At 42.6% G+C, this 15,945-nt stretch overlaps 1 protein-coding gene across 1 annotated transcript in view; it reads left to right on the forward strand.

The window, feature by feature from the left end:
• The window catches only part of LOC126471001 (rapamycin-insensitive companion of mTOR), a 265,260-nt gene that overhangs the window by 62,233 nt on the left and 187,082 nt on the right, over positions 1-15,945 (forward strand). The window contains exon 8 of the mRNA XM_050099053.1: positions 10,627-10,805. Coding sequence (XP_049955010.1) covers positions 10,627-10,805 — 179 coding nt within the window. The remainder of the gene's footprint in view (positions 1-10,626; positions 10,806-15,945) is intronic.

Here is a 15,945-nt window from a genome sequence, read left to right on the forward strand (position 1 = left end):
CAGTTGGAGAAGGGCGCCTTACGTGTTGCATCGTGTCCATTGTGCAGTGAGATCTTTAGCCCACATTCTCGTCATCGCATTGCAGTCCCACTCATTCTCCATCTTCTCCAGCTCTTGGGTGAAGACAGCTTCCTGGGTGCGTTTTCCACCATGCACTATGCAGTGTCGCTTTCTTCACCGATGATGACCGTGAACTTCTTTGCACCTCATATCCAGCACGTTAGCCAGTCCGTTGTGGTGGGGCTGCCATGTACCCTGTTGGTTATAGCCCCCTGACCACATAGGGATCGCTCTGCTGATGCTTGCGCCATTAACTCCCCACATCAGCCAAAGAGTAGATGCCAGTCACCCTGGGGAATTGGGACTCCCAGCAATTGCATCCTGTCAGGTGGTCTTTGCTGTGGCGGTGGCGCCCATGGGGAGGGCCCCTGGTCAGAATGGGTGGCATCAGGGCCTATGACATGCGATGAAGCGTAGTACGTCATCTCTTGCTGGTGGTCAAACACCAGCAGTCTCTAAGCTTTCACGGGCTCAATTCAACGCACAGGAGTACGACCCCAAATTGTTCCCCTCCCTGGTCACACCATGGGAGGAACGTCAGGCTAAGGATGGCAGCGGCTCTTATTCGCCCCGGTACCTTGTAAGTTCAAGAGCTGATGGGGAATCTTTCATGACAATGAAGCCTCAGTTTTTTGTAGAGCACTTAAAGGACAAGTTTGGGGAGGTGGAGGGATTGTCCAAATTGAGATCTGGGTCAGTCTTGATCAAAACAGCATCCTCTGCCAAGTCACGGGCGTTACTCACTTGTGACAAGCTGGGGGATGTTTCTGTAACCATCACACCCCATAAGAGCTTAAATATGGTCCATATTTCACAGGGACCTTCTTTTGCAGTCTGACAATGAGCTGCGCGCCAATTTGAGCAGCGAGGTGCACATTTCGTTCGGCATTTCCTCTGGGGTCCGAGGGATAATCAGGTTGCCACTGGTGTCTTAATCTTGGCCTTTGAGGGTGATACATTACCCGAGAAGGTCAAGGTGATACTCTACCGCTGTGACGTGCCATATGTCTTCCCGCTGTACTTCCAGCCCCACATGTCAAGATTACGGATGCCCATCACATCCCAATACTCCATGTGACCCCCGTCTCATCTGTGTCAACTGCAGAGAGCACCATTTGTCTTGTTCGCCAGATTTCAGGATTCTCCAGAAAGAAAGGAAAATCATAGAGTACAAGACCCTGGATCGACTGACCTACACTGAGGCTAAGAGGAAATTTGAACACCTACATTCTGTACGTCTGACATCGTTTTACACCGCCACTACAACAGTTCTATCCCCATCAGCTCCGCCACCTCTCAGTCACATCTCAGAGCCAGTAAACTACACCTGCCCCCTTTATGGTGGGGGGCACTCCCTCCCTGTTACTCCTGCACCACCTACTTCAGAAGCAACACCCCCCCACCCCCTCGCCAACCATTGGGGATATCAGTCCCCACTTCTGAGCTGGAGAAGCATAAGTCTTCTTAGGCTCCTCTCGCTAGGAAGGAGTCTCTTTGGGTCACTCCCTTCCCAAGTTTCTGCTAGTCGGAAAGATGACACCCACCAATGGCTGAAAAGCCCAAAGCTGCTGGTTTTAGGGCTTCACAGTCATCCTCAGTCCCAGAGACTGAATCAGTGAAGTCCTCCCAACCAGGGAAACCCTAGGAGCAGTGAGAGAAATCCAAAGCACGCACACCACTGCTACCTACAAGCTCTGTGTCTTAGAATGTGATGGAGATTCTGGCATCTGCTGAGGACCTAGATCTCACCAGACCCTCGGACACAATGGATATAGACTGTTTAGGCAATAATTCGGTGGCAGCAGGTGACCCTGAGGCGTAAACTGCCTCATTGGATGTTCCATGCCTTCCCAGTCTCACGATGACGTCATCCTCCAGTGGAATTGTGGCTGTTTTTTCCACCGCCTGGCTGAGCTACGGCAACTGTTAAGCTTTACACCTGCTTTCTGCATTGCCCTCCAGGAAACCTGGTTCATGGCAGTGTGGACCCCTGCCCTCTGCGGCTATAGGGGTATTACAGGAACCGTAGCAAATATAATAGTGTGTCAGGTGAAATTTGTGTCTATGTCCTGAACTCCATATGCAGTGAACCTGTGCCCCTTCAAACTCCTCTTGAAGCTGTGGCCGTCAGGATGAGGACGACACAGGAAATAACTGCCTGCAAAGTATATCTTCCTTCAGTTGGTGCAGTACCCCTGAATGCATTGGCTGCACGGGTTCATCAACTCCCTAAACCTTTCCTACTTTTGGGAGATTTTAATACTCATAACCCCTTGGGTTCACCGTGCTTACTGGTCACGTCAGAGATGTCAAAACTTTCCTGTCTCAGTTCAACCTCTGCCTCTTAAATTCGGGGGCCCCCACACATTTGTGTGGCCATTGATTCAGCCCTCTGCAGCCCAGGACTTCTCCCATCCATCCACTGGAGGGCACATGACAACTTGTGTGGTAGTGACCACTTCCCCATCTTCCTGTCACTCACCTAGCACCATTCTCCCGGACGTCTACCAAGATGGGCTTTAAAGAAGGCAGACTAGGAAGCTTTCACCTCTTCTGTCACCGTTGAATCTCACTCACATGGCAAAATTGATGTGATGGTTGAGCAGGTGACTACAACAATGGTTTCTGTGGCAGAAAACGCGATCTCTCGCTCTTTAGGGTGCCCCCAGCGAAAGACAGTCCCTTGCTAGTCGCTGAAGTAATTAAGGAGCTTTGGCGAGCTCTACAGTGGCATAAGCGGCACCCATCCCTGGAGCACCTCATAGCCTTTAAATGGCTCCATGCCTGCGTTCGCCAACTTATCGAACAACAGAAGCAGGAGTGTTGGGAGAGATACGTCTCGACCATTGGGAGCCATACGTCACCTTCCCAAGTTTGGGCAAAGATCAAACGTCTTTATGGGTACCCGACCCCAACAGGTGTTCCCAATGTTAGCATAAATGATTTGTTATCTACCGACGCAAATGCAGTTGCTGAGCACTTTGCTGAGCACTATGCACAAGCCTCTGCTTCCGAGAATTACCCCCCAGCCTCTCGCACCCTCAAACAGCTGCTAGAAGGGAAAGTCCTCTCGTTCATTACATGGCACAGTGAATCCTATAACGCCCCATTTACTGAGTGGGAGCTCCTCAGTGCTCTTGCACATTGCCCCGACACAGCTCCTGGGCCAGATTGGATCCACAGTCAGATGATTAAACATCTCTCATCCGACTACAAGTGACATCTCCTTGTCATCTTCAACTGGATCTGGTGTGATGGCATCTTTCCATCGCAGTGGCGGGAGAGCACCATTATACCGGTGCTCAAACCTGGTAAAAACCCTCTTGATGTGGATAGCTATTGGCCCATCAGTCTCACCAACGTTCTTTGTAAGCTGCTGGAATGTATGGTGTGTCGGCGATTAGGTTGCATCCTGGAGTCATGTGGCCTACTGGCTCCATGTCAGGGCGGCTTCCGCCAGGGTCACTCTACCACTGATAATCTTGTGTCCCCCGAGCCTTTTCCAGATGGCAACACCTGGTTGCCGTCTTTTTTTTTTATTAACAAAAAGCGTATGACACGACCTGGGGACGACATATCCTTGCAACGACATATCCTTGCAACTACGTATCCTTGCAACTACATATCCTTGCCACATTATATGGGTTGGGTCTGAGGCTCGCTCCCGATTTTTATCCAAAATTTCCTGTCGCTTCGCACTTTCCATGTTCAAGTTGGTGCCTCCCATAGTTCCCACCCATATCCAGGAGAATGGGGTCCTGAAGGGTTCTGTATTGAGTGTATCTCTCTTTTTTAGTGCCCATTATCCGTATAGCAGCAGCTGTAGGACCGTCTGTCTCACCCTCTCTGTGTGCAGATGACTTCTGCATTTCGTACTGCTCCACTAGTACTGGTGTTGCTGAGCAGCACCTACAGGGAGCTATCCACCAGGCGTAGTCATGGGCTCTAGCCCACGGTTTCCAGTTATCGGATGCAAAGTCGTGTGCTGTGCACTTTTTCTGGCATTGTACCGTTCATCCGGAACCAGAACTTTACCTTCATGATGATCCACTCACTGTAGTGGAGACGTGTCGTTTCTTAAGACTGGTTTTTGACACTCGATTGACTTACCTTCGTCAGCTTAAGCGGAAGTGCTGGCAGCACCTCAATGCCCTTCGCTGCCTGAGCAACACCAACTGGGGTGCAGATCGCTCTACACTGCTGCAGCTCTACAGAGCCCTTGTTCAATCCCGCCTTGACTATGGGAGTGTGATTTATGGTTCAGCGGCGCCCTCAGCGTTGCGTTTTCTCGACCCACTGCACCATTGCGGAGTTAGACTAGTGATGAGTTTTTAGGATGAGCCCGGTGACCAGCGTACTGGTGGAGGCTGGAGTCCCTCCATTGAAGATAAGATGTGCACAACTGCTTGCCAGTTATGTTGCACACATTTGTAGCTATCCTGAATATTCTAATTACCAGATTCTTTTCCCAACCATGGTGGTTCACCTCCCGCATAGGTGGCCTAGGTCAGGGCTTACGATTGCGGTGCGCATCCACTCCTTTCTGTTTGAATTGGAGTCTTTCCTTTTACCACCTCTTCTTGAGATCCATTCATGTACGCCTCCATGGTGTAGCCCTACGCCGAAGCTTCAACTGGACCTTTCGCGTGGCCCTAAGGGCTCCGTTAACCCTGCTGCTCTCCGCTGACAGTTCCTCTAGATTCTTGAAATGTTTCACGGCTCTGAAGTGGTTTACACCGATGGCTCTACGGCTGATGGTCACATTGGCTTCACCTGTGTTCACGGCGGCCATATCGAACAGCATTCCTTACCCGATGGCTACAGTGTATTCCTTGCAGAGCTGGTAGCCATATCTCGAGCTCTTGAGTACATCCGTTAATGCTCTGGCGAGTCGTTTCTCCTCTGTACTGACTCACTGAGCAGCTTACAAGATATCGACCAGTGCTGTCCCCGCCATCCTTTGGTAGCGACCATCCAGGAGTCCATCTATGCCCTGGAACGGTCCAGTCGTTCCTTGGTGTTTGAGTGGACCCCACGACACGTCGGAATCCCAGGCAATGAACATGCTGACAGGCTGGCCAAACAGGCTATGTGGAAACCGCTTCTGGGGTTTTGCCCTCTCTGAAACTGACCTGCGTTCTGTCTTACACTACAAGGTTTTTCGGCTTTGGGAGGCAGAGTGGCATAACAGTACGCAGAATAAATTGCGTGCTGTTCAGGAGACTGCGAATGTGTCGAAGTCTTCCCTACTGGCTCTCTCCGGGAATCAGTTGTCCTTTGTCGACTCCGCATTGGCCGTATGTGGCTCATGCATGGTTACCTCTTCCATCACGAGGACCCACCCCAGTGTTGCTGTGGCTCCCAAATGACAGGCGCTGACCTCTTGCTGGACTGCTCACTAGTAGTCACTCTGCGGCGGGCTTTTAACTTCTCCAGCACCCTACCTTCGGTGTTGGGCGACAATGCCTCAACAGCAGCTTTAGTTTTGTGTTTTATTTGTGAGGGTGGGTTTTATCATGTGATCTGAGTTTTAGTGTATGTTCTTTGTCCCTCTGTGTCCTCCACTCCAGTGCTTTTGGGATGGAGATTTTAATGTGTTGCACCATGGCTGCCTTCTCCTTTTTATTCTCGTGATCGGTCAGCCTGCTGTGATCTGCTTTCTTGTTTTACTCTCTTCTGTTTCTTACGTCTCTGTTGCTTTCTTGCCCTCTTTTGTTCCATTTAGTGTTCATTGCCTTTCCTTTGTTCTTCTTGGTTTTTCCTTCTTTACGGTATTGCACTGTGCCTGTCTTTTGTTTTATTCTACCCTTGTTTTATAGGAACAAGGGACCAATGACCATGTAGTTTTGTCCCTTACCCCTCACCCCCCCATCCCCTCTCTTAAACAAACCAACCAACATCCAACACCTTGTCACCTACTCCTGGTTTCACTGTCATTTAACCACTTTCGACCTTTCCAAGCGTTCTTGTGGTAGTGGACGTCCGGTTTACAGCATGTATCATTGCTAGAATGATTTCCATTCATCCTTGCTCTGCTTATTTAGTTTTCTTACTGTGTCACATGCCTGTAAAGCCACAAGGCAGCATTCAGCTTCGTGGTGGGCAGTGGTCATGTCCTTGTACAACACAGTACACCAACCTATGTGAAGACACTCAGAAAATGACTGAAAATACCATATTCAGATGGAATTTCCAGTGAAATTTGGTGTATGTTGATGTTGTGTTGGTTGGCAGATTGGTTTAAGTAGTTTTTCAGTATTTTTTCCCTAATATATTGTCCACCCACACAGCAAGGGCCTATGAATTACAGAGATAGGTAACCCGAAATTGGCCTTAAACACATTTTGCTTGCTGACATTCCCAGCTCTCCATAGCTGAAAAAGAACTGTTACTTGATAATGCTAACTTATTAACTGTCAATTTATTTGTATTCTTTCCCCATTACCTGGCAGAATTTAGATTCGAAATCTTTTTCAAAGTTCCACTAACTACAGTTTTTTGTCTGTATTACACACTGGCCAGACTAGTCAGAGTTTTGACCACATGGAAGTGGAAAGTCTAATGCTTCACTTACCACTTAGACTTTGATTATTTATGGTGCACACAAACTCCTGAAGTACATCTGTATTCTCTCTCGGGATAACTTTGATTTGATTTGATTTAACCAGCAAGACGAAACAACATCGGCCTTAGCCCGCTGTAGCCCACACCAAAACTAAGTTGTAATAATTTAACAGTTTACCGTATGCAGCCATCCTAGGCCAGCACTCACAGTTGCAACTACCATCTCAAGTGAATGCATCATGAGGCTGGAACTGACTGACTCAATACCGACTGCAGACTAACTGAAACTGACCCCAAATGAAACACTTGACTGAATACCGACTGTAGACTAACTGACACTGACCCCGAATGGAACACTTGGTTCTTGATTGGCGGCAGATGCAACTCTGAGCGTGAAAAGCACTGACTCGCAACATTAAATTTCCAGTAACTCTCCCAGATGTGGTTATATCTGCTTCCTGTTTTTCTTACAATAAATAAATGTTTTAAGAGTGTTCTGTTTAAACTTTGATTCTGTTTTCCAATAAACACTGCTAGTACATTTTTTTAAATATATTGTGAGTATTGAACTCCACTTTCTGTCATCACTGTACCACTTAGTAACACATTGCTTCACTTAAAATTTGGTACATCTTTACCATTTTATAGCCAGAGTATGGTGCTTCTGACTTCTGAGTTATATCAATAAGGGTAAGATAGATGCCGCCTACAGAAAAATTAGAGAGATCTTTGGAGAAAAGAGAACCATATGTATGAACATCAAGAGCTCAGATGGAAAACCAGTCCTAAGCAAAGAAGGGAAACTGAAGGGAATTAGTAGTATGTAGAGGGTCTACACAAGGGAGATGTACTTGAGGGCAGTATTATGGAAATGGAAGAGGACATAGATAAATATGAGATGGGAGATACGATACTGTGTGAAGAATTTGACAGAGCACTGAAAGACCTAAGCTGAAACAAGGCTTCAGGAATAGATAACATTCAATTAGAACTACTGATAGCATTGGAGAGTCAGCCTTGACAGAACTCTTCCATCTGGTGAGCAAGATGTATGAGACAGGTGAAATACTCTCAAACTTCAAGAAGAATATAATAATTCCAATTCCAAAGAAAACAGGTGCTGATAGGTGTGAAAATTATCGAACTATCAGTTTAAGAAGTCAAGGTTGCAAAATACTAACACGCATTCTTTACGGACAAATGGAAAAACTAGTAGAAGCTGACTTCGTGGAAGATCAGTTTGGATTCCGGAGAAATGTAGGAACGCATGAGGCAATACTAACCCTACACCTTCTCATAGAAGATAGTTTAAGGAAAGGCAAACCTATGTTTATAGCATGCATAGACTTAGAGAAAGCTTTTGACAATGTTGACTGGAATACTTTCTTTCCAGTTCTAAAGGTGGCAGGGGTAAAATACAGGGAGCGAAGGGCTATTTACAATTTGTACAGAAATCAGAAGGCAGTTATAAGAGGTTAGGGGTAGGAAAGGGAAGCATTGGTTGAGAAGAGAGTGAGACAGGGTTGTAGCTTATCCCTCATGTTATTCAATCTGTATAATGAGCAAGCAGTGAAGGAAACAAAAGAAAAATTCAGGAAACAAAAGAAAAATTTGGGGTAGGAATTAAAATCCATGGAGAAGAAATAAAAACTTTGAGGTTTGCTGATGACATTGTAATGATGTCAGACACAGCAAAGGACATGGAAGAGCAGTTGAACAGAAAGAACAGTGTCTTGAAAGGTGGATATAAGATGAACACCAACAAAAGCAAAACAAGGATAATGGAATGTCGTTGAATTAAATCAGGTGATGCTGAGGGAACTGGATTAGGAAATGAGACAGATGAGCTTTGCTATTTGGGCAGCAAAATAACTGATGATGGTCAAAGAAGAGAGGAGATGTAAAATGTAGACTGACTATGGCAAGAAAAATGTTTCTGAAGGAGAGGAATGTGTTAACATCGAGTATTGATTTAGGTGTTAGGAAGTCTTTTCAGAAAGTATTTTTCTGGAGTGTAGTCATGTATGGAAGTGAAACATGGACAATAAACTATTTAGACTAGAAGACAATACAGGCTTTTGAAATGTGGTGCTACAGAAGAATGCTGAAGATTAGATGGGTAGATTACATAGCTAATGAGGAGGTACTGGATAGAATTGGGTAGAAGAGGAATTTGTGGCACAATGTAACTAGTAGAAGGGATTGGTTGGTAGGACATATTCTGAGGCATCAGGGGATCACCAGTTTAGTAGTAGAGGGAAGTGTGGAGGGTAAAAATTGTAGAGGGAGACCAAGAGATGAAGACAGTAAACAGATTGAGAAGGATGTAGGTTGCAGTAGTTACTCGGAGATGAAGAGGCTTGCACAGGTTAGAGTAGCATGGAGAGCTGCATCAAACCAGTCCTGGACAGAAGACGACAACAGCAACAACAACAACAACAACAACAACAGCAACTACAACAACAACATGTAATGGTAGATAATTTGTTAAATTTTACTATATTATAGGCCAAAATTTACAGTTACATGAAGAACCTTGAAAACTGGTGAAGGTAACACTGCAGAAATTTCCATAATATGGTTTTGTACCCAACCACATGTACTATTAAGATCTCAGCTTTATAGCTACAAATCTCAGCATATGTATTATTTTTGTAAAGCATCAATACTTCTGAAAATTATTGATCGGATGAATTTCAAACTCTGGGTTAATTACCTTTACATGTTTCTGAACTATTTTTATAAGAATCTGCACGATTACACATTTTCAGAATTTTTATTATGATATTAAGCAGTCATATGGAGACAATCACAGACTGGCAGTGCATGTCCTTAGCTCAGCTCCCAGTGCTACCTGGCACATATTGCTAGCTGTACAACACACTTGCTGCTCCACATCTGATTTTCAGCTAGAATAGTCTGGTTGAGTGGATACTTTAACCCTCGAGTGGGCACGCGGTTTTTCTTAAGATAAGCAGGTGCGCAGCGACTTTGTACACATGTAAAGAATAGCTGTCTTTATGTTACCAAGGTAAATTTGTATGAGCAGAATCACAGTTTAATCTTAGCTGAATTAAACAACGATAACATAAACTTACACAGTATGAGCTAATGCACTGTTTATTTAAACAACAATGAAATAAACTTTCATTTTATCACTTTGTTGCCACAGGCAGATGTTACTCCACAGTAATGGCCCACTTGCAGCAGCACAGTTGTATCTGATACCAACCAACTGCTTATTCAATTACTAATTGTCTCATAGATAAGTGCCTCATTGTAGGAGTGTGCTGCTAGCTCATAGTCTGGGTCATGTTCTTGCAGTGAAAATAAATTTTTTCTCACCTAGCTCACAGTTTGTTTTTTATTACTGCTTGTCACTTGGACATATGGCAACACAATTTATTACAGTGTTAGCTGAAGCAATAATGAAGAAATATGTATGGGATCGCAGTTGTGAAACAACAGTGGAATGGTGCAAATTAATTTTATGTGTGGCTGACGCACCTTATACACAGGCATTCCCACTCAAGCACACGCTCCGTCTTCAGGCCACAAGTGGTCCATCGGGACCATCCGACTGCTGTGTCATCCTTGGCTGAGGATGCGGATAGGAGGGGCGTGTGGTCAGCACACCGCTCTCCAGGTTGTTATGATGGTTTTCTTTGACCGGAGCCGCTACTATTCGGTCGAGTAGCTCCTCAATTGGCATCACGAGGCTGAGTGCACCCCGAAAAATGGCAACAGCACATGGTGGCCTGGATGGTCACCCATCCAAGTGCTGGCCATGTCCGGCACTGCTTAACTTTGGTGATTTGATGGGAAGCGGTGTATCCATTGCGGCAAGGCTGTTGCCTCACTCCCACTCAAGGGTTAAATTATTTGGGTTCTTTATTAGTAATATAATACAAATATTATTTTGGGGTATTCTGTGGTGTGTACGTTTGAAATTGTAATGTTGTTAATTTTAATGTGACTGATTATAATTTTCATTTCCTGCAGAAAGCAGTATTGGAACTTTTGTATGACCTGATTGATCTTCCTCACCCTGAATGGACCGATGAATTCAGTGTAGCCTTGGAAGCTGTGGATCCAGCAAGGCCACAAAGTGGTTGGAAGTTATCTGAAGGCTTTGTTGCTGCTGAAGGAAGAGCTGTGTTACCACATCTATCAAAAGTCAGGCAAGTCATTCTTACTGTATTGTTGTAGCTGCAACTGGTTTGTCACACTGAAGGAGTTAAATGTGGGTACAGCATATGCATTTTGGAAATATAAAAATTCTTATTAACTTCCAAAAAGCGGCTTCAACTGTATGTCACATGAATATTTAAAAAAATTGTTTAGATTTATCTAACCTCTTGCTTTCTTTCTGCTCTGCAGAGTAAAGTCGTGATTGATTATATGTAACGTAAATTAAGTCAAGAAAATTAATCAGTTATGAGGCAAAATTGCTGACCAGTACTTACGTTAAGGATGCAAAATGTAAAATGCCACCAATAGACACACATAAAAGTAAAAACAAAAGGGATGCGATACCCAGCTTTCAGAACTAATAGTGCATTCAATGGAGAGGACAGTGGGACAAGTTGGGGAAGGTTAAAAAGAAAGGGAAGATCACTCAGATCCGAGAATGAGAGAGACCCACCTGTAGTGAGGACAAGAGTAGAAAGCCTTGGATTCAGTTGTCCACCATTGCTTATTTGACAAAATACGTGCTTGCAGAATGTCTAGACAGGTACATGATATTAATGAAGGCTTTTATTGGAGAGTCCTCAGTGTCCCATTAATTTAGGGACCTGAAAATGTAGCACCTATTTTTTGCAAAATTAACATCTGTGTTTGGTAAAATTAGCATCTATTTTTTATTTATTTATTTTTTAAATTTTTATTTTTATTTTATTTTTTGTAAATGATTAGCCTCAAACCTGTTAGAATTGAGATACTTGCCTTTCAGCATAACAGGTTTACTTTTTGCGGAGTTACCTGCACATTTGCATGCAGCATGTCCTAATGTACACTGAAGAGCCAAAGAAACTGGTACACCTACCTAATGTCATGTAGGGCCCCTCCAGAGCATGCAGAAGTGCCGCAACACGACATGGCGCGAACTCGTCTAATGTCTGAAATAGTGCTGGAGAGAACTGACACCATGAATCCTGCAGGGCTGACCATATATCTGATGATTACCAGTGATGACCTTTAAAGATTCATAGCAAAGTGTCATGTCCAAAGCACTGTTCCTAACAAACACTTGTACAGTACTATGTGGTGCGATGTACTCATATAGCGTATCCAATGTTATGTGAGAACATTTTGTTGCATTTATTGATTCTAGCAATTTCACAACAGCAGGAAATGACTAGCATTCTTCTGCAGCTGACACTCCAAAAAGGACAACAAAAACGCAGTGTCACATTCTGTCTGTGGTTTCATCTTACAGGATGTTTGTCTTTCTTGTAGCTACAGCATCAGTGGTTAATTTCTTGTAATCAAAAGAAATTTCTAGGAATGGAGGAAAATTATTATGTAACACACAAGATTCAGTAGCCACCAATCAATCGTCACTGTTTCAATAGGGTATTTGACTGTTTCCTGAAAATTGTCTTAAATGATTAATTATGTCATTTTATGCCCCTAGCATGCTTTTATTCCTCTTGAATTCTTTTATAAAAACATAAATCAAATTCAAATAATTCAAAATCCCACTAAAATGCTCCATCTGAGTCACGTGACATCACTGGCTAGCTTGCTGCTCCTACTGTAATAATGCTAATTCACAGTGATGTCTTGTTTTGGAAAATGGGTTGCAAATGTTGTGTAGCACTGAACTATACAAATACATCTATAAAAACTCCTGGCACCACATTGACGCACAAGTCACTAACTTAATTAGAAACGTGTTGCACTTTCAAGTTAACATTAACTTATCTCCAAGATATGCTCTCCCATTGTTACAGTGAAGGATCGTGTCGTTCAACGAAATTAAACACCTAGTGGAAATTGCTTTTCCATCTACACCTCAATTATTCAGTGGCTCAGTTGTTAGAACGATAGACCATCAAATTTAATAAGATGATGTCCATAGATTGCTGGTTTGAATCTAACCTGAAAGAATATTTTAATTTATGTGCAAAACGACTCTACAGTCATCTCATTTAAAAACCAAATCATAATTACAAAACTTTATCACACTGATCAGAAAATGAATATTATTGTGTTTTCCTTGGTGTCTACATGTGCTTATATTTGCGATTGCTGTTCACACACGTCACATTCAGAAAGATATTTTGTAGTTAATGTGACAACACCCTTTTTACTTTATTAGAAATAATGTTCTTGTCTTTGTACTGTCCAGCTAGGATCCTTACTATTTAAACTTTTTGCAGTTACATCATGTCACATAAAGGTGAAGTAAGTGTGCTTCAGATGCTAATGTTAGTTTACGCTCACAAAAATCGTGGCCTTTACATTTGTGTCACTTGCATGTTGTACATGCTTTGTATCTTTCCCTATAACCTCATCGTCCTACACCTCGTTGTACTTTGACGTATGGTAATGCCTTCACTACTAGCAATGCTTTCCAAAAAAGTGAATTGTTTGTTCACAAAGTAAATTCATTTATCCTCTGTTGTCCATTTCTCAGACTAAGACTAATGTGAAACTATATATAATACATCCCACAGTTGAAACAGCTGCTGCAATCCGTTCTTGCTAACATTATTTTCGTATTTTGTGTAACACTTTTAAAAATATATGACACTTACAGGATTCAAACATGTGACCCCTTTATCTGCATTCAGATGCGCTGTCCATTGTGCCACTGAATGCCTGCACAAAACAGTAGTCTCTCTGTTGAGTGTTATGTACAGAGGAAATCATCACTAACTTTTGCCAAGAATAATTTTATTGTGCTTTCGTTCGGAGCTCATAACAATCTAGTTATAATATACATATCCATTTGCAAAAGTTCTACAATTCTTTAGTTTTGAGCGATTTTAATGATGTTGCAGGGAGCAGCGAAAAGAATGTCCATTACTGCACACATCTCTGCTGTAAATGGGTGGAGCATAAGCGCATCAACTTTTGCGAGGCTTCCACTATCAGTGTTCACAAAATTCCTTTCTGTTGTTACTTAAATGTTGTAATTGCATTTTCCATCACTAAACAGCTAAACTGTTTGCAGAAAAATATGTAAAAACCTCGTAACATCAGCTAATGCTCTTATAACACACATATAGCTTTGTCATACTCCTAGTCTGCAATGTCACCAGAGCGTCAGCCAACAACAGAGCGTTTTCATTCACATAACCCGATCTTGATATTTAATGATTTTTTTGTTTTTAATTATGTAAAAATAACAAATATTTTGTGGGAATATTGACCATAACTGCTATTTAAATGTTATAATCAGTAAGAATAACAACAATCTGAACCATATTTTTAACATAAGAAAATAGCCTGTTCAGTTAGAAGTTACTTTGAGCTGCAAGGTTATTTTAGGTCTGATTTTTTACAATTTCATTTTATCCACAGTAAAACAACCTTACAATGATAAAAATTAATGGGTTCATTATATCCGACGGTCATGATTTTATTTAATTTGTGCGAGACATGTTATGCCAAATAATTCCAATCGTCAGATGCTTTTTCTCTCTGTATTGTGATATCTTACTTGTGATGCTTGCTACGTATGACCTACTGCATAATTGTGAAGATTGTAATGTAGTGTGAACATGAAAATTTTACCATTACTGATGTATCTTGTCATATAGCTAGTGTCAATGTGAAAGTAATAATACTTGTAAAACATTGAAGTGAACTGTGTAAGTTATGAGTTGCATATGAGTTTCTGCATAAGAGAATATTCAAAATTTTGCTAGCACAGTTACTTTTCTATTGATCAGTATATATAGGACAACATACATCATCATTTTTGTGTGTTTACACTTCAGTGAAGTCACAGTTACACTGTAGCAACTTACACATGTCACATTAAACATCACACACAAAACCTCATAATATAGTAATAAATCACACTTCACAGTGTACCATCAAATTTTTGTATAGACTATGTCTTGTGTACATCAATTTGTCAAGAGTACAATTCGGCATTTTGTTGTGCACTATGAAACTAATTTCCATGGATGTGTGAGCACATGGAACAGGAAATCCATTTGTGGAATAGGTTTGGGGGTAGTGCCTGTTTGTGAAGGCCACCATGAGACGTTCAGCACAAAAAAAGAAAAAGTCTAGTTTTGTGAGTAGGGCTTAAATAATAATTTTTTCATTAATGTTAACACTAATCATGTCTACATATCCTGTAAATTGACTCGTTCCACATCATTTCAATAAAATAATTGTTTAAATGATCTATGGAACATTTAACTAACTAACTAACTAACTAACTAACTGTCTAACTTACTGGGTGAAGGAATTGCCATCACCACAGATATGCCATCCATGGGTGGCCGGGCTAAATGGGAGAGATTTTCTGGTGTGGAATGGGTGACAGTTGTCAAAATAAAGATACAGTTGGTACTTAGTGGGCTAGATATGGACAGAGGTGTGGATAAAGCCATCAGAGAAGGGGATGTTGATGTACAAGAAGGTGGCATATTGGGCTGAGGAGGACCAGATGAAGCAGATGGGAGAGGTGATGTTGAGGCTGTTGAGAGGAATGAGGCTAGGGAGTCTTGGCCCTTGTTTCAGATCATGACAGTATATTCAGTAAACCTGAACTAGGCAAGGGATTTGGTATTTTAGGAGGCCTGGAACGTTTCCTCTAGATGGCCCATAAAGAGATCGGTGTGGGATGGTGCCATGTGGTTGCTCATGGATGTTCCGCAAAGTTGTTTTTATACCCTCCTCTCAAAGGAGAAGTTGTGTGTGAGCATGTAATTGGTTAGATGTATAAGGAATGAGATAGTGGGTTTGGAGTTGGAGGAATGGTGGGAGAGATAGTGATGGGTCATTAAAGGATTCATCCATAAATTAGCAAAACTTTCACTTTGTGTGCCTGTCAACAACTTAATGTCTCTACTATTCAGTGAGTGGCCACCCTTAATCCTAAATTATTCTACCACAAGTTTCCTTACCATATTTATATCTCCTAGTGGCTCTCTTCAATCTCAGATCTCATGTCACCAGTTATTTGTTACTGTCCCACAATTCACATCTGCTTTGTCTCTCCCACATTGTCTGTCCATATCTTTCCCTTTGTTTTCCTTCTCAAGTTTGTTACATTCACTCATCAGTGGCCCTGGCCAGTGTGGTTATAAATGACTTTTGTAACAGCCAGAAGCACCAGTCACTACCACTTCG

The sequence above is a fragment of the Schistocerca serialis genome, chromosome 3, assembly GCF_023864345.2.
Source record: "Schistocerca serialis cubense isolate TAMUIC-IGC-003099 chromosome 3, iqSchSeri2.2, whole genome shotgun sequence".
Lineage (NCBI taxonomy): Eukaryota > Metazoa > Arthropoda > Insecta > Orthoptera > Acrididae > Schistocerca > Schistocerca serialis.